General features: G+C 41.8%; 2 protein-coding genes across 4 annotated transcripts in view; both read right to left on the reverse strand.

Moving 5' to 3' along the window:
* Positions 1-12,510, reverse strand: part of tmem108 (transmembrane protein 108) — a 56,807-nt gene extending 44,297 nt beyond the window's left edge. Inside the window, exon 1 of the mRNA XM_040044495.1 lies at positions 11,799-12,510. The gene's annotated coding sequence lies outside the window, so the exon portion shown is untranslated. The remainder of the gene's footprint in view (positions 1-11,798) is intronic.
* A 1,569-nt stretch (positions 12,511-14,079) lies between these two features.
* Positions 14,080-26,714, reverse strand: topbp1 (DNA topoisomerase II binding protein 1). 3 transcript variants are annotated; one of them, XM_040044493.1, is made up of 28 exons: positions 26,359-26,713; positions 25,990-26,083; positions 25,762-25,896; positions 25,531-25,674; positions 25,268-25,449; positions 24,947-25,140; positions 24,686-24,862; positions 24,422-24,591; positions 24,123-24,286; positions 23,049-23,293; positions 22,586-22,920; positions 22,335-22,507; positions 21,735-21,946; positions 21,051-21,367; positions 20,771-20,956; positions 20,481-20,596; positions 19,871-19,994; positions 19,097-19,255; positions 18,844-18,940; positions 18,433-18,625; positions 17,855-18,078; positions 17,415-17,557; positions 17,089-17,185; positions 15,950-16,113; positions 15,581-15,709; positions 15,409-15,498; positions 14,869-15,030; positions 14,080-14,713 (listed from the first exon to the last, which is right to left on the reverse strand). In XM_040044493.1, the coding sequence occupies exons 2-28, from the start codon at positions 26,074-26,076 to the stop codon at positions 14,585-14,587; spliced, it is 4,548 nt and encodes a 1,515-aa protein (XP_039900427.1). In that variant the 5' UTR covers positions 26,077-26,083; positions 26,359-26,713; the 3' UTR covers positions 14,080-14,584. The 3 variants fall into 3 exon arrangements, with proteins under 3 accessions (XP_039900427.1, XP_039900425.1, XP_039900428.1); XM_040044491.1 differs by having other exon boundaries at positions 26,262-26,713; XM_040044494.1 differs by lacking the exons at positions 14,080-14,713; positions 14,869-15,030; positions 15,409-15,498 and having other exon boundaries at positions 15,594-16,113; positions 26,262-26,714.
* Positions 26,715-27,075: the final 361 nt, after the last annotated feature.

The raw sequence follows: 27,075 nt of genomic DNA on the forward strand, positions 1-27,075 counted from the left end.
CAATGATCCCAAACACACATCAAAACTGGCTTTGGGATGGATGAAGCAGGTTAACATGAATCAAAACCTAATTTATGTGTTTCATAGTGATTTCCCTCCACACAAGATTTAGTTCAATACATTTTTTTGTTTTCAGCTTCAGGATCTCTGACATCCAGTTAATTAATCTAGTAAAGTATCGGTTTAATAAATGATACATATACAGCCAGTACTTTGGTCAGTGTACTGGCTTACTCTCTAATTTACACTTTTGATTAGACAAATTTAAGGTTTTTCCTTTAGAGTTGCTCAGATGTCATTCTGACCTTGGATGAGGTTATGTAAAAAATTTACATAAGTGCCTCTCATCCATGCAGTGGAGCTGGGGCAGCAGTTGCTTCATTTTAACAATGATTTTGTAAGTAGAGATTTTAAGTTAGGTCAAGATTTCTGCCAAAGTAATGACATAAAAACAGCAAATCTACAGTTTTTTTAAAGTATGTTCAGCTCACTCCACATATTTTCAGGGCTGAATATTGTGAAAAATACCTATAATTTACCAGCAAGTAGGTGCTTGAGTTCTGATCTCTGCACACCTAAATGTAAATGCATAATTTTTGGAATAGTATCAGTATATATTTATCTTTATATGTACACAACAACCAAAATAACTCATGAACTCCTTTGATGACCAGTGAACAAAATGATTGATATTAGTCGTTGTTAGCTGCTCTCGGCTTGCATTTATTTTTTGGAAGAAAATTCCAGGGCTTACCAATGAGGAGAGTGACAAAAGCAAACAAACTGCTCCAGACAAAATGAATGTCAATGGCATTCCAGTGGCCTGTTTACAGCTAGCGTAGTTAAATGTCAGATGGTTGGCCCCGCGGGGAAACCGAGCTGGCTGGGAGCAAATTTGTAGGTGTCTCCGTGTCTCTGCCTCCATCATTCCACCTCTTCTCTCTTCTCTGTGATGCCGGACATGGGACAATATGGCGGCATGAGCAGTAGCATCTATTATTAGTTGAAGAGTGAAGAATGGAGCGAGTCCCCAGGGGAAGGCAGAGGTGGCAACCAAACCTCACGGACATTATTTTAAGAGTTTGTGTGTTGACAGTTGTGCGGGAGAGGAATTGTTTGCCACTGATGACAAAGCTTTGTTTGCGTCTCAATTTAAAGGACCATTCCAGTGGTTTTTTTGCACATTGTTTCTGTTGATAACTATAACAACACAGCTAACCATAATCTAAAACATGCAAACCAAACTATAAATTTCTTACACATTCCAGACATTCACTACAGTCTGTAAATTACATTTACGTGTTTTAAGCTGTGGAAGTCGGCCTCAGCAATATCAGCAATGCAAATAGTCAATGGATGAATAAATGTCATCTGCGCTTTGGAGTGCAAACACAAAAAATTAAACCCAGGTGGAAGGAGAGGAGGCAGAGAAATGGTCCAGCTTTTATAACCTGGAAGGCCTGAGTGAACTGAATTACTTGACAGGCCTCCCACGTGAGCCAGTTGCCCTCTAAGGTTGGGATTATGCTGTGTACACACACAGCTGCAAAAACCACAGGTGCTTTGTTGTTCTTGTTATAATACCTTGTTCTTGCTATGCTCCTTAGCATGCTACTTAGTATAACTGTGTTGTCACAAAAAGCTGAAGAGCTTGCAGGCGTCCACGAGTCTAATCACGACCCTCGCATTCTTCTGGATACAGAAAACATCCACTTCACACTACCAATGCAGAATGGCTTCAAATCATTTTTGATAAAGTCAGTGACATGAAGCTACAAACGGGCAGCTGACCAACTATGTTCAGCAGTGCAAAGATGCAAAGAAGCTTCAGCCATCAAATGCTTCAATATTCACACACAAGAAGCCCAGGGATGGTGTTGAGAATCGCTACAGCTGCAGGGACTTGGAGCCAACGTAGCTGCTGGTTGTTCTATAATTTTGATGCTTGTAATATAACTTTAGCATCGCATTTCAGAGGAGGGCTAGGACCATAGACTGTGTATAAAAGATGCTGCATCTTCCTGGTCTGAAAGGAGAAGCCTGTGTGAGTGGATTTAGCATGCATTTTTTTAAATGGCCAATTAATTGGTTGCAAAAAAGAACTCGGGCTGTCTATGAGAAAATGGCTCTCGGGCCCTTGCTCTTTGACCTCAGCAAACACTTTCCTGACTTCCTGGGCTCATTTCACTAGTTTAAAGTCCTACTATATAAAACATGCTGTCTCTATCCCCACCGGAGACATCAAAGCAGCATCCACCCTGGAAGCGATCCACAGCGACGGAGCGTCCAGAGACTGTAGAAAACGAATAGCATTCAACAACGGGGCAAATAACTGCCAGCGGCGCAAAGTGGGCGGGACCTGAGATAAACTCTTCCTACTTCAAAATGCTCCCACAAGTGCTTAGAGGGGATTTGGGATGTGTGCTCATAACATACTGCTTTAATATTTATTTTAATTTTACCTTTTAAAATTGCATCTTAAACTTCTGTGCTGCTATATCTCTATAGAGAAGGAGATAAACAGGGTTTGCTCATTGGCTAACAAATTTTCATTAAAATTGTCATCGTCAACGCCCGGACCAGGACTTCATTAACCAATGGGAGACATCATAGAGCCTCAGATGTTTGGAAATGAAACAGTCATGTAAAAATACTATGAAAATGAAGGAGCCAAATACTTGTTTATATGGTTATTTTTGTTGTTTTTTAGCTATGTCTGTGCAGCTCAGTTCAAATAAAATCCCATTGCGCATTCACTAGCAGTTAACATCCAGACTCAGTGCAGAAGACAGTACTATACAATTAACTTACAGTATAATGGATTAGATGTTTGCAACACACAGGGGTTCGAATGCATTAATTTCTAAAGAAATGTATAACTCTTGTTGATATCTTGTTATCTGTATTTACACGTGCTGCCTAAGCCAATAGAGAGATTTTAGGATTATAAAATGACAGAGTGTAAATTTACAAAAACATACATATGGTCCTGCAAGAGCACATTATGCAGAGGAAACAAGAAAAATATGGTTATTACAGCAGCAGCAGATGCATAAACTCTCATTACAGCGCTGAAAGGGAGCAGAAAAAGAACTGCAGTTACTACAGCATGTTTGACATATCGAGCTGCAGTGTGTTTACAGCCCAAACAGCCCGTGGAGCGACCAGTGAGCCCAATTTATTTGCGGCTTCTGACAAACCCAAAACGTCAAGTCATCCCTTCTACCCAAAGGACACCCTCACTCTCCTCTTTTGCGAGGGAGCAGAGGGGATGAGAGGAGGGGAGTCGTTCCAGCAGCTTCAGCGGCAGTTTCATTGGGTTCGTGCTGCCTTTCATTCACTGCACTGCTATTCTGTATATGAGATAATCTGGGTGTGAACATGGATCTTGTGGGCGAGCGGTCCCGGGCCTTCAATTTGTCGGGGTGGAAATGTGAAAGACGGGCAAGGCCCACATCAATTTTTTAAACGGGCCTTGTTTATAAAAAAACAAAAACAAAACTGATATCTGTCCAGTTGCTGTCCAGTCGGATTTTGCTGTTGCTACAACGTTGCTTCTGTCTGCTGCCAGCTCCAGCATCAACATCCTCCCCACACAATAAAGCCACAGTCTCCATGGTGATGTACCTGACACCGTTACCAGCATCACAAACACATTCACAAACAAACACACACAAAACAAACAAAATCCCACTGTGTCACTTGACAGCTTTTTTTTTTTTTTTTGCCGCTCTGTGTATAGTAATTAATTTGAGGGGTCGCCTCGCTCCATCTTATTCTCTATTAATGCTGTCTCAGATTACCAGGCAGCTTTTTAGCCTCTGAAGACACAAATCTCCGAGCCTAGAGAGGCAGACGGGGGGAGAGAATGGAAGGAAACTGTATAAGCCTCTCTGTCTAATTGTGGGTGACAAGTGCTGATATTTTCATATTTGAGGCGTTCTCCCAGAGGTGGTTAATGACTAGCTTACAATGAAATGTCAGCTCCTGTGACACCTTTGGATAAGAGGACATCAGAGGCATACTCGCCATAGTTTTGTTCAAATTTTGAACTGTTGGCTGTCTGTATAAACCAATTCCAGTGTTATTCTTACTGATTTTCATCAGTTGTACAAAACTGTAAAAAAGTCTTGAGCCACCCCTCATTTCTTTAAAGGAAGGAGGACATGCCAGACTTTCTCCTAATCTTTTTAAAGGTCTTTTATGGTTTTCCACTCTTTTTCAGTCCAGTCCTTCTACAGTACATGACCATTTTCTACATGCTTTTTTGTCTGATTAGCTGCTTAATCCTTACCTGTGAATCATTTCAAAGTGAAAAACGCACCTGATTCAAGGGATAAACCAGTCATATCGCTATATATAGCATATAACAGTTTTACATTGTGAATTGTATTTTTAACTGTATATTTTGTAATTTTGAAGATGATTTGAAAAGAAACTATTAATTGAAAACTTGAATGTTCTTAAGAAAATGTACATACCTGGATAGAAAAAAACATCATGAAATACTATGAGTCATTAGGATTACTGAAGCAGTGTGGGATCATCCTGACAGAGAATTGAACAAAAGACAGCCAAGATCCAAAGAAGAGCTTTGAATGTCCTTCAAGAAGTCTGGAGAACAATTCCTGAAACTACATAAAGAAATGACAAGAAAGCTTGACTAGAAGAGTTCAGGCTGTGTTGAAGAATGAAGGCGGTCACGTTGACTTTCAGGCTCATTAGAATTGTACAAACTCTGTTTTTGCCTTTTTGACTGTATTTCATGTTTCAATAAATCGCTGCACCTATATAAAGAAACAAGGGGTGGCTCAAGACTTTTGCACAACAGTGTATTTCATGTACTTAACCATTAAATGTAGCCACCTTGTTCTCTTGCTGATCTGTAGCCAAAACATTTGATAGTTAATTCTTCGCCAATTTTTTAACAGATTACAGATATACTGTTACCAGTGTTGGAACTGTATTAACTGTTTTAACAGTACTGACTAGTATTACTCATGTATTTTAATATTTTTTTGTCTTTTACTTACCATTGTTTTTCGTTAACTGTTAACATTTCTGCTGAAACTTTTTAAGGTCCACATTTTACGATTAGCTGATTTAATGTTTTCATATACTGCTTAGCTGCTGCAAAGGTGCCCCCTGGGGTACTTGTATGAAATGGTGGAAATCCCTGATATAACCTTAAGGTTTCTTTGGAAAGAAATCTTTCCTGTTCTTTTGTCACGAAGCACAATGTGGCACAAAGTGCACTCTGTTACACTCGAACAAATCATTTTCCTATCTCCTACATATTTCCTTTTCCCTCATGCAACCTTGCTCCGGACTTGGCTCCCACTTTGCCAACTGTGTATAAAGAACATCAGTTCTGCTCTTCAGCCCTTCAATCAGACTCTCCAGCATCCATGAAATGAGCCATATGGGGCATGGTCAGGGCATAGAAAGAAAGCAACGGTTTTATATACTCCGGAGCTTTTCTTTTCCTGGCTCCCTCTGCTTAGATGCAGGCATTTTGAACAAGGGTAGTGTAAGTGCTAGGCCTGGCAGCTGGCTGTAAATACACATATTGTGTGTTTGGACAAGGAAATGCTTTGATTTGCAGAGCAAGAAGAGTAAAGATGACCCGGCATTTAGGACAAGACAGGGGAGTTGTTCCCCCTCATCACCTCAATCCACAAGAACAATTAGCTGCTGACAGTGACACAGGGGCCCAGTAATAAGCTCTAGCATGGCAGTGGGGGGGGCACTTCATTCCCAAGCATATGGTGCCACTTTAATCTGCAGCCTCTATCAGACAAGTCTGGCTGGTAGACAAGGTTTCTTTTAACTGATTACGTGCTCAAAAGCTTTGAGGCGAAGATAAGAAGCAAAGGACACACAATGTAAGAAATTCAAAGTCAGACTGACACGGGTTAGCAATTTCCAAATCAGAGGATCTTTATGCTTTTTGGTGGTGCAAGAAGTTCAGAGCTGCTTTTGCACATATTCAGATTCAAGAAGTTGCCAAGGAAACTAGAACCTCCGTTTTTTTTAAACCTGATGGAAAAGCATTTTCCACAACGACAGGGCTGCGATTTGCTTCCTTGTTATCCGTGGTCACAACCTGCCATCCATTAGAGGTTCTGACTAATCCTCATAGGTGAGCCTCACACCTGGTAATCACTGGGCTGACACCTTCTAGTATTGTAACTAACATGCAGCTCCCCCAGGACGTCTCATAATCCTATTAGCCCCAGTCATCTGAAATGCATTAAAAAAAATGTGCTGATTGATCCTAAACCACAAACCTTCGGCGTCTTGATCGCACCTCTCGATGTTTCACTTTTCACATGTGGGTTTAACAAAGTGGGATCCTTCTTCTGCGTCTAGTTTATTTTGCATGTGACAGAGAGACAGTTGGATTAAAGAGGCTCTCAGATGGTACCGAAGAAAATCAAACGCTGTTCAAACAGGATTATGTAAGAGCAAAATATGCTGAGCAATTGCGTCGTTTAAAGAACTTGATCGTTGAAAAAATAAAACACTCGTATAGACTGCAGGAGTAAAGAACAGAGTTATGAACCTTATGAACAAATATGCCTCATTTCTTAGATTTCTTACAACTTTATATTGACTAAATCTATATTAAATAACCTTTGTGGCAAAGTATGGGGAAACACCAACAAGACTAAACTCATCAGCCACTTTATTAGGTACACCTTGCTATTACTGGGTCTTTTTACCTTCTTAATTCTGCAAACATGCTGCAAATGCTCTTCAGAGATTTTGCTCCATGTTGACATGAAATCATCACACAGATGTTGAAGATTTGCCTGCTGTACCTCCATAATGAGAGTCTCCTGTTCCACCACATCCCAAAGGTGCTCTACTGGACTGAGATCAGGTGACTGTGGAGGCCTTTTGAGTACAGTGAACTCATTGTCACGTTCAAGAAACCAGGATATGGATATACTGTGGTCATAAAGGGATAGATATGGTGAGCAACAATACTCCCCAGGTGGTACTAAGGGGTTCAAAGTGTGCCAAGAAAATATCCCTCACACATTACACCACCAGCAATGTGAACCATTGATACAAGGCAGGATGGAGCCATGTTTTCATGTTGTTTATGACCATAATATTTGAATGAGACAGCAGAAATCAAGGCACTTCAGACCGTGGAAAGCCTTTCCACTCTTCCATTGTCCTATTGTGGTGAGCCCACGTGAATTGCATCCTAAGCTTCCTGTTCTTAGCTTTAAGGAGTGGCTCTAAAAAAGGTCATATTTTGCAAAATGAATATAATGTTGCATTCAGCAGGACTCAAAACCAAAAACTGAGATCATAAAACTCATAAAGAAAATATTTACAGATCAGCTGAGAGGAATGATTGTTTTCCTTTAGGCTTCTTTACTATTAGACTTCATTTTTTATCCCCTGCAGGATGTTTAGAAGAATGGAGATTTAAGCAAGTTCAGAACTGGCTTCACTTTTTAAGACACAAAACCTACGTCCATCATTTATTACAGATTATCTGACACAGCACTTTACAGCATTTTTTTTGACATACATGACAAAATTCATTAGGTGCTAGAAACACTGGAGTATATAGCAGGACATCTTCAGAGTGATTAGCATGCATCTGCTGAGAACAATGAATATCTGAACTCGATTTTACGACAACCCTTACAACAGTGTTGGATATATTTCAGTCTTGAGCACTGTTGTGGACTGAAAAACAGACCAACATTTTCATCCCTAGAGCCAATCTGACAGCTGGTCTAAAAATAGCACGTTTGCTGTTGGGGATGTTAAACATGCAGAGCTATCAAACAAAGTTGATCAAGCTAAAACCCCTGAAAGCACCATCATTTTGCAGTAGACTGACTGTGTGGAAAACAAAAGATTTTGGCATTATTCTCTCTGTCGTTTTTCGTTTATGGAGCTTTTAGTGCTCCGGACGCCATCAAACGCTCCCAAAAAATCGTTAACCCCTCTTACACAACACATTCGCAGCAGCTTTTAACTTTGATAGAGCTTATGGACCCTTTTCCGCCCCTTGGGTCCCTCTTGGTATGGAGGGTGACCATCAGTGGATCAGTGGGTGGAGGTCCAGATTGGAGTGGCATGACTGCAGATGGGGAATGCGAGGAATTCCTCTTGTAAACACCTCACGCTCGGACGGTCCCCACACACTTATCTCCCCGTGCCCATCGCCCCCCTTTAATCATCGTAATGGTTAGTTATTCATTACCATTCTGTTTGAATTTCCTGTGACCTCTGCTTGCTGTGGGCAGGTGGGTCTTCTGCTGCTGCCAAGAACTGAAACCCTTTGTTTACCTGAGGCACCACATGGTATATTATTCATTTTGAACCCCCCCAGTGGGCAAATAGAGCCTGTTCTGATACTACTGTATACAGTATGCTGGATTTCAAATGTCAACACCCTGAAAGAGAGCCGCTTTTTCTTTCCTTTCTTCTTTTTTTATTTAGAAGTCAGGCTGTTTTTCTCGAGCCCCGTCTCCTTCTGGTCCTATGGGAGCACTCTTTAACCGATAGGATCATAACCGGCTCCGGGGTAAACTTTATTTTTCTTCTAGGTTGAATAGAGCGGCTTTTGGTTTCTTTCAGCGTGCCACCTTCCCCTGCAGTTCCTGTTTATGAATCCCCCTCTCGGTTTAATGAAAGTAATTTCCAAAGCAGCTAAGGGGCCTTCGTTAATACTGGATGGCATTTAGAGAACACAGGAAAAGAAACACAGGCGCAAGCTGGCTGGCTTTCCTTCCTTTGCTAAGGTAAAATCCTGTTTTGGCCACTTGCTGTTTTGCCGGACTGGAGGAAGGTGCAAAGTCCATTTAGAACACATAATGTGCAGCATGAGGGGGCCCATGAGGGCTGCATTCCAACTCATAGTGTACCATTCTCTACCAGTCATGAGAGACGCCTGCTTACAAGTACAGGACCAGCTCACACCGTCATAGCCACATTCCCTTAAAACGTTCCCATCAGTTTGACTTCAGTTTGCAAGAGTCAGAAACCAGATGTCCCTTTCCCAGGAAACTCCCTGATAAATTTGTGTGCAGCTCTGGATGTGATTGCTGATATTTTCTGGTTGTTTTTCGGTGTTAATGTTGACTTTTCCTGACATTTCTGATAAGAAAGTAGCTGTGGATTCTGTTCAGCTCCTGGCCACTGCAAATTCCTTCTAAAGTTGACAGCAGATAGGAGTAGAAAGGCGTTGAAATGACTGACACTTTGACCTTCATAATAATACAGGGATCAGAAAGAAGTGGTGGGATTTGTGGGCGGTAACCTGTCATGTAACCTATTGTTTGCAGTTTATGTATTTGAACAAGTTTCTGGAGGCTTTCTACCTTTGAGCAGTCGCATGTGACAGAAACATGAATGACAGAGTAAAAACTGAGAACAGATGGAAAAATGGCTAAATTTACTTCTCAATATTTGGTGTTTTAGCAAAGACTGTACATAAAAGATGTACTGTGACATTACCCATTGTAGGCTCTGATTTTAGAGCCCCAATCAGGCCATAACTATTTTGTCTTCTGAGTAAAGATACGGACTGAGAAACAGGGCTGTGCTATATCATATCACTCATAATAACCATTGATAAAGGTGTCATATGACAACATCAACGATGTAGCGATGCCATACGTTTACTTTTCCCCTTTTTCTGTTTTATTATGTGATAATATTGTGCATCTCCTCATTATGTACAAGGTTAAGCTACTTTAGTTACTGTTAAACTTATGCTGTGTCACTACTACTGCACTACAATGCTGCTGCTGGTACCTTGATAGACTCACACTTACTAAGTAGTCTATCATCAATCACAGTAGCTCACTGTAAAAGAAAAATGTACTTTAATTTGTTTGCAACTATAACTCCATTGATAAAACACCCTTCAGTCCTTTTTCCCACATAACCATAAAAATCATTATTTCCTTTAAATACCTGGATATAATTTTAAGTCTATATCACCTCCTAGCCAAGAACAGCCAAGAACAGAGCAAACTCAGTGCAGTATTAGCATAAGAATTACTCAAACCCTAAAACTGTACGTTGACTAATCATCTATTTTACTTTAAAAAGAAAGTATATCCTGTTGTGTTAAATAAGATGTCAAACTTGTGATAGCATAAACTCACTGGAAAGGTGTTTCCTGAGGTCTTGATCAAGTGAACACCAGAGGAATTTTCCTGTAAACTTCTAAACAATGACTGCTCTTTGTAACCAGAGTAGTCGCCACTCTATTGGCCAACAGAAATACTGCAGATTTAAGACGCTTACTCAATTCAGTTCACAACAGTGATCACTTCTAATATTATAAGACCTGACAATACGAGGCGAAAAGAAAAAAAAGAAGAAAGCTCAAATATCTAAACAACTGTTCCCCAAATTGCTCAAAACAACAAACAGTTGATCTACTACAATGCTGTACTAATATTTCAGGTTATATGAAGGTTAACAGATCAATTAATTACCCAGTTTGAGCACTAGATTTGGGATACTGTGACTAAAACTTGAAGTTGTTTTAATATCAACCTCTAACTACAATCAATCGGTTAATTAAGTCCAAAAATGCTGAGAAATAAAAGGTCTCTGAACTCTTGATGCTAAATGAAGCCAAGCTTTAAACTGAGTGACCGCGTGACACGAATAACTGTCCTTACTTCTAGTTACATTAGACAAATGACAAAAACAGCAGTATTGCGTAAAACTGGTGCCCAAGCATCGTGGACAAAGAATAAATGTCCTCATTAGTGTTAAGTGCTTTGCTCATATGTTTCCTAATACCCATTCATGGTATCACAGCATGTCAGCTCGCTCTGAGGAAGCTGTCAGCCGCAGATGTCAATACCCCTGCTGACCCTGCTCCCTCCCCCCCAAACCATTGCACACATGGCACTGGAGGATTGTCCCCCCAGAACAAAGGAGTGGGGGGTTTCTGTGGAGGACGAGCAACCAAACATTCCCGTTACAATGGGGAGAGTGGCCGGCAGGTTCAATTAGCACACACTTTAAACTGTTCTCTATACGAACCCTCTGTTCTTGAACAAAGCTGAACCTCCACACTCCAATGGGGTATTTGGTGATGCAGTTTGTTCTTGGCACTATGGCATTTTAAGAGAGTTTCTTCTATTATCTCCTTTGTTTCTGTCCATGTTGCCTGACAAATAAAGCACTCGGGACAGAGATGATCAGACTGGAAGACTCATGGCTTTTATTGTCTTCACAAACTTTATCCAAGAAAAAAAACTGGACAAATCAGTCTGTACTCTCTTCAAGAACTAAGTGTCACCAAAAGTCCATTGAAACCCTCGAAGGATGTTTTATTAGGTGGTAATGTTCATTCATTTAAGATGATTTTCAAGCCTCTTAAGCCCCCTAAGATCACACTGAATAAAATAAATAAATAAAAACTATTCCTCAATTACATGATGATTCTTCCAGAAAGCAACGCGAGCTCAACTTCTGACGATGGCATTTCCCAGTCTTGATATCAATATTCACATCGTGCAATGCATTATTGATGCTCTGAGCTGATAGGGCATGAATGAGGATATCTTGCAGTGACATGTTCTGCAGCACTGACAGTGATTTGAAGCCCAGACCTTCGTGTCTGTCAGCGCTGCTCATAACTGCCCGGAAACCCTGAGCAGATTTCAACAAATCGGACGTTTAACATAATCAATAAGGGAGGTAAGAGCGATCAATAAAACTCGCCGGATGCGCAGAGCAGCTGGAGGGTGATGTGTGTAATCTGAAGTACAGGGATGAAGATGTAGCCGACTTACCTACTGCACAAGGTGCGCCGTAACGTCGGGCAGCCTGCTCGGCGTATCCGAGAGAAATGCAACCCAAAAGCCGCCGTGTCACACTTCACACCATCCGGGCGCACATGTTGCCAGTCCCCGCACAGAAATGTCCGAATCATGAGCTGCAGCGAGAAGCCAGTGGAGCCCAGGCAGCGGACTGCAGGAGCCGACCGTGTCGCTGTGGGTCCCCCGGCCCCTGGGAAGCGGCACTGTGCGTCCAGGCGCTGGACTACAACATGCGCAGGGCGCCACCCTTCGCTGGACCTCTGGACCCCTCTGCGTCCACCTTTCCTCTCTCAGCCCCAAAGCCGTAAATAGCGGGACGTGAAGCAACCCCCTCCCAGCCTCAAGGCAGCGTAATCCGCGGCCACGGGTAATGGAACTGTGATCCGTGATCTCCCCTTAATGCTTGATGCGCAATTAAGAGGCGCGCAGGACGCCGGTGCCACCCACCACAGGAGGTTCTCGTGGTGAGCGTACGGACGGGGAATTTTAATGAGGACTGCTGCAGAGTTTTCCTCCCTGATCGCAGGGTCGCGCTGAAATCCCCCGTCCCAACACGAAACCCACAAAGTTAGCATATAGAAAGAGGACCGCGTGACGCAGTGAAACGTCAGTGAAGCTGAACTCTTGGCCAATTGCCAGTCAGCAAAGTGGGACGTTAGTCCACCTCTGTGGGACACCTGTTGATGGAAAACTGTTTCAGACATCCACACTTCCTGGAGCGGGACCTGTGAATATTAATATCGTTGTCGTGTCCAGCTGCAGAGCTCCGGGATTTTTATGAGCTGCAGTGGTTTAAGAAACGATGCGTTAACTCCTGAACAAAGTGTAAAAGAGAGAAAGAAACACTTAAAATCCTGCCTTCATTACTGGTTTAATAGACTTATTAGCAAACATTGCTTTTTAATGATTCTGTTGTTTACAGACAGATAAAATAAGTACATTACAGGCGTGATTTAGCTCTGTGAGAACATTTAGTTAATTAAACCATAACTAACTATTAATTTGATCTAAATTGATACAACACATAAAAACTAATAAATAAGCACTGAAATGTTTCCCATCACTGCTGAAAGTGTGATTCAGTGCAGGACTTATAGTGGCTCTCCACCTATTGAGGGCTATGCAAGCTTGTTCCCACGCTGATTGTTTTTTGTAAATTTATTTATTTATTAATTGATCGATTACCAAGTAGAAGTAGGTTAAAATTTCGTGTTAATCTCTCAAAAATCTTGAAATTTTGAAATAATAACCCAAAATTTCCACTTCCACTGGCATTTATCTCCAGCTTGCATGTTCACAAAACTAAGACTCAAAATATGAAAATACAACATTAAATAAAAAGATGTAAGCATTACATAATTTATATATCCGCTTCTATATTTAATTTTTATTTTTTGGAGGGGGGGGGGGGGGGGGGAGTTGCTTTATCTGCTTTTTTTTGCTCTTTTGCCAGATTATGTTTATCATTATCATTTTTTTTAAAAAACTTTTGTATTAAATTATGTTATTAGTTGTTAAACATCAGTGCAAAGCTACATTATACATGCCTTCCTCATACATTATAATTTAGCATTTGTCATTCTTTTATTAGTTGGGGTTTTTATTTTGGCAGTCTTCATCTTCCATATCCCTGATATTTAAGTCGCATATTGGCTATGCTGGCATAAAGTTAACAGCAATATAAGTTATACGATCATTTAACCCTTGCCTTTCCTGTAGGAAAAACTGTTCAAGGGTGGACTTGTTCACAGCTCACAGGTATGTGCAGTGTGCAAGAACAGGTCCTTTGCCCTATAATATGCAGCTTAATTAAATACGGTTTGGTTGTTACCATTAAAATTAGTTAGTTGTAAAATTTGAAACTTGCCAAACTTTGTGAGTGACCTTAAGCTGCCCTCTGGGATCTGAGTCATGTTTCCCTCCCTGTCAGGATTCCTCCTCTAATCCCACACTTCTAAATACTGAACCTGTGGGGAGGCGGTCAGCTGGTCCATCTATTACGAGGTTAAACCACTTAACCATCTTATGAGAGAGAACCGAGGCCTCAAACCTCAGCTGGCACGCTGGTATGAAGCAACACATCAGTGTACCAGAGGCCTACATGAACAGAGTAAACAAAATCTAGTGTTTACTAGACTGGAGGGGGGGGATCGACAGATGATGCAAATGGGCTATAACCAGTGAAGGGCAAGAAACATGTCAATTTGACCAAATTTGTCAGAGACTCTAAGTTAATAAGCTGCCTTAGGCAGGATGATTTCTCAATAAATACACAGGCAGGTTTTATTTTGCAAAAGAAAGTTAACAACACACACTTATAACAGGACATTTGGAAAAAAAAAAAAATCATAGAAGGCTTGGTTAACCCCCACCCCCAAAAAAACCCCTAAACAATAAGTAAAGTTATTAAATATATAAATGTTAAAACAGCACTTGGGAGACTTGAGTTTACATTCTGCTGCTGAGAAATCAGACCTGAGGCATGCACTGACACACTACTGCCCTCTACAGGCCAGAGAGTAGCATCGCATGCAATTACAAAACGTGACTCGACATTTTCTGCAGACGTTCATTAACTCATCCATCACAAGCCGAGTCTCTCGGTGCAAGCAGCAGCTCCAGGGCGCTCTATGAAATATGCAGTATTACAATACAGGTGCTACATTTATTTTATTTTCATACAGGTCATAAAAAATAGGGATTTTTTTTTTTTTTTACAATCATCTTCACATTGTTGAAAATCTTTAAGATATTTAACTTCAGTTCACACGGCTCTTTTTCAGCCTGGAGGTCTCTGCTGCTGCTTTACGTTTACGTGACGGTGTGCCTGGAGCTTCTTCAGAGGGAGCTTCAGTCAGGTGGTACAGCTCGATGGGTGGTGTTGGCTCCTTAAGCAAAGATGGGAAAAAAGGCCATTGCTAAAAATCCATCTTTAACATTCAATTTTGTGTGGGCTGCAACATGGAAGACATCAAACGTCTTTCAAGTGAGAAATTCAGCATCAGACTCAGATGAGAATATATAAATGAAGAGCCCTGCTAACCTGCATGAGATAGTCTGCAATGTATTCTGGCTTCAGGCATGTGACTCCTTGTGAGGTAGCCTCTAAAACATCAACTCTGAAGTCTCCGGGTTTGAGTCGACTGAAGTCTGCAAAAAGATGTGTGGCCTCTTTGTACAGGGATGGGGAGGGACCAGGAAGGACCTGCAGAGAAATGACAGACTGTGTGTTTGCTGTGTTTGTGGAAAGAAGTCAAATGAAGCAGACAAACGTAAACCCGCAAACAACACAATTCTTTCCTTCAGCATACTGCTGTGATGGTTATTTACCTCCATCTAAAACAACAGCCCCATCTTCTTAGCTCTTTTTTTTTTTCCCCCTCGCTTTCTTTTGACTCACTAGCTCAGTTTTATCAAGGATTCCAAATTTTACATCACAGACATTTCTAAAGATTATATCAGAAAATAAATATCAACGTACTGAAGCTGTTGCTGTTTTAAGACACTTTTAGGATGCTAATCTATCTTGGCTAAAGACTACATACTGCTGGATGTGTCTCATAAAAGAAAAGCACTGAGAAACCTTCGCCCCGCCAGACTGCAGCAACCGCCTGAATCCCGATTCTCTGCTCTGGTCGATGTTCAGCATGACTGTCCATCCACTGAAGGCGCCCTGAAAAATACAAATGCCTGTTTATAGAACACAAAATGCCTCAGAGCCGTGGTTTTTATTGTGTGTATGAGCCTGGTCGTACCTCGTGTTCAGAGTGACCCTGCAGGCTTTTTCTCCAGCGCATGCCGGCTAACGCTAGCCTCTTTTGTTGGGAGGTGATGGAGGGCAATGCGTCAAGGATGGAGCTATTGCCCCACTCAAACTCCTCCTCCTAGATCACAGATTTGGAGATTTTTGGGGACAAGTCAAGAAAACCTTTTGTGTGGTTTTTATTAGAAGTGACCCGTTCCTTGTCTAGTCTAAAATAACAGCCTAAGATGACGGCTGTGTGGTGATACTTGCATGAAGGACTCTCCTTGAAAGTATTGGTGTTATCCGAGCGCTTATATTCCACATTCCCAGACTTTCTATCATATTTACTTGTGGCAAAGATTGCTCTTCGGATTCTGACCTGAATGAAGAGACCCACAGAGCGGCACGCTTCCAGGTACGAGCGGTGCAGGATCCATTTCCCAGCTGCCATCGCTGCCAGGTACTTCTCATTACGCAGGGGTGTCCCGACGATGATGTGTGTGCAGCTGGGGTCAAAAGACTGCTTATCCAAGACTACACCACCTACAGCAACAGACAGAGACAGAAAACTACACACATGGTACACTTGGCCTGTGCAGGGATTATGGCTGCAACACTGATAACTGAATGGCATGAAAATGCAATATAAATATGAAGTTTATCCTATTCCACTGACTCTATCAGACCCTCTGATAACATGTTTCCAGCACCATGGATACAGTCACCATCTGTGCACCTATTTTAAACTGGTAAACTGGTTTGGATCTCGAAAGGTTGGATCACAGCACATTTTCCATGACCTCACATGTGATCGCTGACCCCAGTGAGTATTTTCATATTCTACAGGTTGGAAAGAGAAGATGTGCAACTCAAAAACGGTGGAAACAGACTGGTTTTTCAGCGTTTATGGCTGACGAAGTAAATGCAACATTATCAGTGTAGCAGACATTGGTTGAATGCAACTTTTTGTTTGGCTGAAACAGGTTTAGTTTTGGATTACGGTTTGCCAATAATTAGTGAAGATTAAACTCATATGTAAGAGGACTGAGAATGCTTTACTGTTAGTAAATGACCTCACAGAGACAGCCAAACAAACACGTCTTGTAGGGGAAATGCTGGTAACGGAGTAAACTTTTAGCCAATATATGACAACCATTTATTCTAACAACCTCAAACTCAACGCTGCACTTATTTCAGTTCCCAGCAATACACCCACCAAGTTTAAAGCCTAGCAGATGAACGGCTGTCAAGCTATTAAGCTAGTAAGATGCGCTGAGGCAGAAATACAGTATGAAAGTTTTAATAATGATATAACTTGTCATGACCAGTGAAGATCTGAGTCATGCTTTTTTTGACAGAGGAAACAGTGCTGGAGGAACTACTTCCATATCCTGGAGGCAGATCCTCAGTTATAGTCATCAGGGATTAGCTCCTCTGACTTCCAGCCTCTGATGTGCTGCCTTTTGTACTGCAGCACGATGAAACAGCGTTAGATCGCTAATTAGATGGGAGACTCACCAAGCTCCTCTATGAGGTGACTGTAATCAATGCGCTCCTGGGGGCTGAGGGAGGACAGCTGAAATCTGGGAGGTTGTTTTTCTTCCTCCTTCTTCTCCTGAGAAAAATAAACAACCTTTTAGCACTAGTACTTTGCTTGAAAGAGACGTACAGATTGTACAAATGATCAGTTCATTATTATGTAACTGAATAAGCACAAGCATGCAGCTGTTTGCGTAACGCAGGAAAGTGGAGAGAAGTGTTACACAATGCTGAGCAATTAAATTTCATTTAGACCAGATTAAAGCTTCACGTGTTGTTGTCAGTGCAAATTTCGAACCCTTCACCTGTGGTTCTGGTGCTACTGCGGGGTTGGCGAGAGGAAAGGCAATGCTGGGAGCTTTAGGAGTGAGGACGTCATTCTCTGGCTCCTCGGGAGGAGGCGTCAGGACTTTCTTGTTCATGTGCTGCTCAATGACGTCACAAGCAGCTGCGGGAGCGACAACGGTGAAATGTTACCAACATATCAGAAACAGTGTTTCCCTATTATATGCATACACAGACTTTAAATAGACCTGAGACTAACTTGAGAGCTCTATACTAAGATGCACCACTTCTTCACCGTATCTCTACGTCCTTCCAAAGCTTAGACCTTTCATTTTCATTTGCATGATTCACAGTTCAAAATCTTCTTTATCTGTCCAGGTAGGTGTAAACCTCTCTATGCATTAATTTAGCCCATTGTACGCTTTCAGACAGTTGGTGGAGTTGGATCCTCATTTCTTACCCATCTCTACCAGCTCTGAGTCCGTCATGGAGTCCCTTAGCTGTGGTCCGCTGTCTGCAGTTGGAGGAGGAGCGAGGGGCTCAGAGTGCTGCGATGGGCTTCCAGGCCACTGTAAATTATCAGCGAGCTTGGCCCTCTCTTCTCTGGCTGTGGGGTCATCCCAAACTATCTGCTCACTCTGGGATGGCTCTGTGTTCATGTCCATAGCCGCTTCTCGAGGAACCCTGAAATCACAACAGAGCAGTCAGCTATGTGAAGCCAAAAAAAAATACCATCTATGGTATTTATATGGTTTAGATCCTGAATTTAACACAAAAGGACTTTTCAAAGCTCAACACGCCCCTACTGCTAACATAGTTCTGTAGGTAAAATGATGATATTTACTATTTCTTCTGCTGTCACCACAGCTCTGTACCCAAACATGCATACAGCACCTTCCACTTTTTTTTTTTTTTTAAACAAATAAAAAAGCACTTTAAATGTTTTATAGTGGACTCTGCAAAACGCCCTGAGCTGCTGCCAGATTCCTTAGAGATTCAAGCTTCTTTTAGTTTTAACATAAGCAGCTTCTTTCATACCTCAGAGCTTCTAGAGTCCGTCTGTTACCGCTCCGTCCAACTCTGCTCCCTTCGGGTGTGTGGGGGCCCGAGTCTGCCCCTCCGGATCCCATCCTAGCGAGCCTGACTGAGGTACGCCTCCCTGTCGTCAGTTTAGTGGCTGACATGATCTCCTGCAGTTGTCTTTGCAGGTTTTCTCTCATCTCTAGCGTTTCTAAAATATCAGGATAGCAAAAAAATATGTAAAACCTCATATACAACCATGTATACTGAAGACCTTTTACTTCTGTGACAGGCTTGGTTTGTCAGGATTACTCCAGAAGTTATGGACAGATTTGCAGATTGGTGGTGAGCCTTGAGAGTCTTAGACTCGTTTCAAGTACATGCAGAAGCTCAGTGGATTTAATTACCAGCAACAGAAAAGACACTCACCCCTCCTTTCTGTGCTATCATTCATCTCTTCTTGGTCTGTGCTTCCATCACTCACACGGCGTTGGGTTGCAGCTTCTTGTGTGGGATTGTGCACAAACTGCGACAAAGAAAATTAAAGATTAATTAAACAGGAAAAGAAAGATAATTGAGACATCCCAGCATTAATTGAACAATACATCCTGATTTTCCTGAGAAATTCTAGTCTAAACCAACACAGGTCCCCCACTAACTCTGACTTTCAAATCAGACCCACCTCGTCTTCCTTTGTCTCCCTGATGTCTTTGCGTTGTGTTCGTGTTACAGGTGGTGACCTCTGAGAGTTGCTGGGCACCTGGCTCAGGTTTAAACTCATCTTAGGGTTGTAGGTGAAAGGATAGAGAGACTCCGGGACGTGCCTTTGCTCATCAGCGCACTGCACAGGACGAAAACAGACACGTTACTGCACACAGTATTTATCTACACACCAAAACTTAACTAAACAAAACAATTATGAGGAGACACACCACTGAAACGACGATGCCTCTGAATTTACACATCAAAGACGTTTTTCATTTAGTATTCTGCTTTTGTTGATGAGATGCTAATTGCTTCCCCCGGGTGAAATGTTGCAGGAGAATACAAATAATACCCAAATGAAATCAATCGCATCTTAATGCAGCTTTGTGAATCTTTATGAAGACGTAATTTCTTTAAATGCTTGTTTAAGCAAAGGAAACAGAAGCATGTGGCTTGAACCTTGGCCTTAATCCTTTTATAGGCATGGTTTATGTGCTCAGGTTGAAAGAAACTAAAGACAGAATTGTTTCCTAACATGTGTGTGTTAATTTTCTGCAGATCAGCTGATGCCTGCCTCTTACCCACTAAATACTGGGACGGGCTTCAACAGTGTACTGTGTTTTACACTACCTTATATCACTTCAAATAACACGAACACAGCATCACTTTCACACAGCAGACTTAATCAGCTGACACAAATGATTAGAAATCAGTGAGAAAACGCTGATGTTTACACTACTGGGAAACCCACCGCCTGCAACCAGTACTGGGAGACCACATGGAGCCCTCTCTCCTTCACTCCTCTGTATTCCCGGGTGTTGTCCCCCACACGGCCCTGGTAAATGTAGTGTGTTACTGTATCGTCACAAGCCCACCTGAAAAGAAGTTAGCAAAGATATGTTTGTACCGTTTGCATCATATTTGCAAAAAATAAAATCAATTGATAAAGTGTTACTTTCCAGGACTTTCTTACAACATTGATGGGTTACTTTTTGATAATTCGTGATCAGTAAGCAAAACATTTCACCCATTCTTTGTGCAGGTGTCATGATGATTTAGAAGCAGTATACTTGGACTTTGGCCTTAATCCTTATGTAAGCCCAGTTTATGGAACTGATTTATTGCTCAGACTTGAAGGAAATCAAAGTGAAAAACTGTCATTTCTAAAAGTCATATGATAAAAAAATAAGAACAAACAGGTAAAACCAAACATTAATTCTCATTCTGTGGTTTTAAAATGCTGACACTGGGAAGGCATGCTTAGCTCGAAATAGAGGGAGAGTGGTGACAGATAGAACCAGGATTTGAAAGGTTTAAAAAAATGAAATAAAATAAAAATCTCTTAAGTAAAGTTTACAAACCTGAAGTCGGCTCCAAGCGAGGCAGCGATGGCGTTTAGTTCACTCTGCATTTTGCTCAGTTTCTTTCCCACGCAGACCACAACACCACTCAGGGGCCCGGCTTCTTTTCGTGGACTCTAACATGCAAACACCATATTGTTTTTGTCTGTCTTTCTTTTGAGTTGTTATGTTTGTGACTGGGAAATAAAGACCTGTGTGTACTTCAATCTAACACTGATAATCGCTAAGATGTGCTGTGGCTCTGTAACCACCAGGCTCTAACACATTTGTATAGCAGTACTAGTGTTTACCTCCTTCTCAGCTGTCTTTGCAAGCTGGGGACTGGCAGAGACTGCTTGCATCTCTGAGACATTATTGCAGGTGCTATTAGCCAGCGCTACTTTCAGGTTCCTGTTGATGACATCAGTGAGTGGAGTCTCAATCCTCTTCCCTGGTTTCGATGCCCCACCCGGAGTTTCCATAGCGCCAAGTGCATCCTAAATAATATAAATACACATATTTAGAGAAACATTAATCAAATATCAGCAAACATGAAATGCCAGAAGTGTAAGCTGCTCAGTGAATCCCAACCTTGACATTAAAAGAGGGTCTGAAGAGCTGGTCTCGGTTGAGGAAACGAGAAGGGGTGTCCAGCTGCAGGGAGGCCTCGTTCTGTAGTGGGTTCCTTCTGCCACCCTCCTGGTTTTGTTTTGGGGTGCTGATGTCCTCTTTGGGCTTCATCTCATCCAAAACAGATCGGAACACTTTGCTCTGAAAGCGGCCTAAATCCAGAGGAGTGACAGCCTTACCGCTCCGGGGACCCAACAAAGGGATTTCTGGAGAGGAACGAGCCGCTGGAGGCATAATCTGTTTCTGCGAACCACCTACAAAACTCTCTTCATCCCTCTCTGTGGAAGAACAAAATAAAAACAGCCAATCTCATTAAGAAGCAATGACACACTAGACAAACTTGAGTCTACGATTACATTTAATAACATAATAAATTTAATAAATTAAGCGAACTGCAACTAAAGCTAAACTAAAATTAAAGACCAATAAAAACTAAACTATCGTTCTTATAAAGACCCATCCCGAGCCAGGAAAATCTCTGGTGGTAGTCATTAGCAATCAGGTCAAACTGGTGCTACAAATGAATGCCTCTTAAAACTCCAGCCAAACTCCATCATACGGTTTAATTTAATGTAATTTATAACTCTAATCGTGTGTTAAGAATTACAGATCATAAAACAGATCTAGCAAAGTTAGTTATCTAACCCGGTGAGGGTGGCAGATCAACTAAAAATCTTCCCTCCTCTGCTCTCTTCCCAGTTCGAGCAGACTCTAGTATCCAGTGCATGGTAACAGCAGGAAGCCCCCACTTCTTTGCTGCCTGGTACTTTGTGCCCTCGGGGCTCTGCAGCACCAGATGAGTGCTGGCCAGCATGCCTTTCTTCTGGTTGGCCAGGCGCACAAAATAATCCTGGACGCTGCAGCAAGGAGACACAAAACAAATTTAAAGATTTAACACACATATCTCCTAATGAGCAGCAGGACTGGGCTATAAAGTATGCAGCAGAGCAAGTGAATTTAAGTTACAGCAATGCACACAGGCCAGGGCAGCTTCTTCTTTTATTAAACAGCTGTATCATCCTACTGCTCAGGAGCACATATAGATAGAAAAATGTACAGAAGACAGAAATTCATCCTCATTACTGCTCTGAACACAAAGCAACTGGCTTCACATTGAGTGTTCATGCATAATAATGAATGCAAATACCAGCTAATTTAAAAGTTTAATCAAACATTCCTGCAGTAGTTAATGTTTATGGATATTATGCCTAAACATAACGACTGGTGCATGTAAGGTAGTCATACTCGGCTCCAAGGTGCTTGGCAAGCTCCACCAAAGACTCCCTCTCTGCTCCGGTGAACTGGCTGACAGAGAGGACGCAATCTTTGAGAGGAAACTGTCCGTCCATCACTGGGACAGGAGTGAACAAAGGGTGGGAGGACAGCTGCAGGACACACTCCTTCTCCACACACATGACCTGAGGTTTAATGAGAGAAATAGGTCAATCAAAAGCATAAGGCACTCTCATAACATGGAGCACTATTAACAAACTTACCAGCCAGGTATCAGTGACCACCTCTTCCACTGTGGCCTCCACTGAGCACCCCAAGAGAGGGACCACAGCATAGTCTGCGACAACCCGGGAGCGGCCTATCAGCACTTTGCCTCCATGTTCTGTCACCAGCAGAGAGAGCTGTGCCTCTGCCTCCGTACCAAACCCCACAAGAAGGAAACGTTTCCTGAAAAACAGTCCTGCCTCGCTGGCTTCCTGCAGGGTGGATTCTGTCCCATTAGTGTGGTTTGGTACCCAGGATTCAGGTTGGAGCTCTGCAGTTGTACTAATGGACTTCCTGCTTTTACTCTCTGCTGGTGGTGGAGGCGGCATATCAACTGGAACACAAACGGATATGAGCAGCTGTACCAATATGTAAAACTAACCTAAGTCTGAATCTTATTCATTCAGCTGCCTTATACAGACTCTTGATCCCATACAAACACCGTCAGCAACAGATACTTACTCACTGTAGGGTCATCATCCATGTACTGTGACAGTAGATCCTCGTCTGCTTTCTTTCTCCCCGGAGTGCTCGGGCTGCCAGCAGGTGGACCAGTTGAGATCCGGGATTTGGGAGTGTGGTAACCCGGCACCACTACATCAGCTGGGGCAGGAGGAAGACAGTCAGGGTGGAGGTAGCTGGCTTCTGAGAGCAGAGTGCCCTTTGAGAAGCTGTCTATTAGCCACTTTACTGTTACTACATGGGGCCTGTGAATTACAGAGAGAACATAAATTATATATTAACCACATTATGTCTTAATCCTTGCCTTTCTTTTTTCATATTTGTGTTTTTAATTTTTTTTGGAATGCTGACATCCAAAAAGCTGGGATGTAGTTGAAGATTTAAGACCCTGTTCTAATAGTCATCAAACCACATTTTTATTGACCTATGCTGACAAAACTTGTCATTAAGGGTACAGGGAAGCTCATTAAATGTCATCTTTATGGGAGAAAGATTTAAAGGCTATATTGAAAAAGTGTGTGTGGAAATGTTAGACAGATAAAATATAAACTTTTTTTTTTTAAAGTTTCAATTTTACCTGGATGATTGAGCATGCATCAAGACTTTTTTTTCCAACATTCTGTGTTTAAGAGCTGAGACGACCGACTATTTTAAAGACAAATGTTTCAGATTCTTGTTTAATATAAGATTTTAGCTCTTCAGTGGTTACTTTGACTTACTTTTTGTATTATAATGAGTCAGTGGGTGATGGACCCATTTGCATCTGGACTTTTTTACTATAAAGCTGCTGTTTTAATACATGCAGAAAGGATATTAAAGTGGGCAAAAAGCGGCCACGATACAGCTTTGACTCCTGGATCAAAGCACGCAATTCTCCCTGTTGCTGAATTCTGTTGAGAATTGGATAAACCTACAATCTCCATTTCTCAGTGTGTAATAGCCTTTAGTCTAAATTATTATGCAGTCCAACCAAACATATTTTGGTATGAAAGGAAACATTAGAATCTCCAAGTTATTGTATTAATACAGAGGATATAAATATCATGAAGGTTATTAAAGCTCTTTAGTTCAGACCTGTGAGTTGCTTTGGAAAGAAAATTATTGAGGTCCTGGTCCAGCTCGCCCATGACCACATGAGAGAGCTCCTCACTGGGTTGGTTGAAGCGCAGACCTCCTGCAGCATTTACAAGACGCCGTAACTTCTCCAGTTTATTCCCTGGCAGGCCACACAGATACAGCTGTGTGACATTTAACACAAAATGACAGAAAGCCTCAAGTTTATCATTTAAAAACTCAACTAACTCCTACTACAGAATTGAAAGAGGAAATACATAAAATCTATATAAAAAGAAAACTGCAGACCATCGACTTACCTTACAGCCATCCAATAAATCATCAGCAGGGCACACGGTAAGATCCAGACTCTCTATGGGGTCTGGAGCTTCCAGGTGGCTGACAGTGCTGTTATTGGTGAGAGCCGTGTCGTTTATTGTCCTGCTAGTGTTCACAGAAATGTTGCTCAAGCCCAACAGTGACGGACCCTCTGGAGATGAAAAACATAACTCTTCAATCATTAAAGACAAACAGGTTCTGAATTACTGTGGAAAACCTTTATCATCTTATCAAATGCGACTCACCGTCCTTCTTGCTGGTACCAGTAGGTGTGGAAGTGTGTGGTCGAGTGGTTTTTGAAGCATTGCGCTCCACAGTGTACCTGCTCTCATCTTGACAGTAGCCCTTCTCTATGCTGTCAAAGAGCCAGTGCAAAGACACGCAATACACATTCCACCTCCGAGCACACTCGTACTTCTGACCTACAACCAAGTACGATCGATGACAATCAATGACGCACAAATGATGGCATTACATCATTTTTTTAAAAAATACTGGTGACTTACCTGTTGGTTCATTAACAATGAGGTGTGTACACTCATTCATTTTGAGCTGACCGGTGTAGTTGGCCCCATGCTGCTCACAAAGTCTTTGTACTTCTTTGCGTTCTGTGCTGGACAGACCTGTCACACAAACACTACAGCCACGCAGCACAGGGCAAAGGTAGTCCTCTAAGGGCAGGTCTGTATATCTGAAAAGACTGGAAAAGGAGTACAGAGACCATTCATGTTTTTGTAAATGTACAGTGATTTAAAATGTGAATTTGTATCAAACAGGAAACACAGTCTTCATTTAATAGATGTAGCCATGTAAATCACAGTACATACCTATCCTGTGATTTCTCCCAGCAGGCTTTAACCCACGTAGGCAACAGGATGGGTTTACTGAGGCTGGCTGCTACCAGGTACTTTTTACTGCCCACCTCTTCTGCAATCAGGTGTGTAACAGATACGTTTAGATCCGAATAGGCCCATCCACCCATGAGCTGCACCAGATCCATCAGCTCTTCCTGGAGTGTGAGAGAAGGTATGGACATAAACATGTCACAGTGCTTCATATTTTATTAAAATGTATATAGCAGATCTCTTACCCGTATTGCTCTGTCCATACTGGTGCAGCAAATGGTGACATCAGCCATGGCCATGTTATAGACAGGCTTCTCTGCTTTGGGGACACAACGCTGTTGCTGAAGGCAGTACAACACCACCAGTGGACTCACTATTCTGCAACCAAGCTGCACAAGAAATAAAAAAAAACAAGAGTCAATCTCTGATAGAGCCTCAGGAGTGACATTTCACTGTTTAAAAGTGTAGAGTTCAACCTTCTTGCAGTGAAGAAAGGCTGGAGATGTAAAATTGGTGAACACAAACAGAGACTTGTCCTTCTTATCCATGCGCAAAACATCATCTTCTGTGATGGTTTTCAAATATTTTTCAGACTGCAGCTCCAAAATGGCCTGAAAAAACCGGAGACAAACATGATTACCAATTTGTAAAACAAAGAGACAGTAAACACTAGAAGAAAGACTGGACCAGGCAGTAGAGCTTACCTCATAAGCTTTGGCAGCACAGTCTTTTTTTGATCCTTCACTTTCCACAAACTTCACAATGAAGGCTACTTTTTCTGCCTCAGACATGGTGACCCTGTACCAGCGACAAGACCTGGCATTTATTATAATGGCTGTGGCTGGCCTTAGCAGTAGCATCTAAATATAAAATGATCACCTACAAAGATTAAGTTATGACTAAGCACCTTAAGCACCGCCATACATTCAACACAAGCCTGCTATTAGCTTAAAATAATAACTTACTAGTTACTTACCTTTAACAGAAGAGCTCAAGAGCGCCAGTAAAGACAGTCTGTGTATTCCGACGGGAATCAGTATAAACTCTGATTAGTCATATGAAGCTAGTTTTACCTTAGTGCGGCTTGTCAGCGAGTTGAAGCTTGTGAAGTCTGTTGTCACTTTTTAGAAAGCCTACACTGACTTTATGTTAGCTGTGCAACATAAACTTGCGAGCTAACGTTCAAACCTGCATGTAGCTCAGTTACAACATAAAAACATCCAAAAACTACCACTGCTCATGTTATCGTAAACCAACAGTCCAACCAACAGTCCAACCAACAGTCCCGAGATATGGGTTTAACTAACTGACATACATTTTAAAACAATTTAATCGTAATAGTTTCGATATATAAATTGTGATCTTTGTTGATAGTGTTCGCGCCTTTGGCGCAACTTCCGGCGTTACCTGCTAATCTGACCGACTGGAGTGAACGTTTCAAAGGTTCCGCTACAGACATTAGAAAGCGAATCGGGGATGATAAACTATATATTAATGTTTTAAAAATTAGAAACTTGAAAACTTCACTGAAGGGACCGTGTTTTTTTGTTTTTTTTTAAATTCTGACATAAATATATTAAAACCGTTTTCATTTTTAGCACATTTTCCCTATTCACATTGCCCTCAATGGCAGCTGTATTGACAATTTTTATGAATTTCCTTGACTTACGGTCAGGTTTGTGAGGTGAGACCTAGTCCCTAGTTCATGGCATCTATGTAGCTGGTGTAATCCACTATAAATTCAATATCCACATCCGTGAAAAGTTATGGTTCTCAAATAGATTGACATA

Source organism: Simochromis diagramma, unplaced genomic scaffold (genome assembly GCF_900408965.1).
Source record: "Simochromis diagramma unplaced genomic scaffold, fSimDia1.1 OVJJ01000602.1, whole genome shotgun sequence".
Classification (NCBI taxonomy): Eukaryota; Metazoa; Chordata; class Actinopteri; order Cichliformes; family Cichlidae; genus Simochromis; species Simochromis diagramma.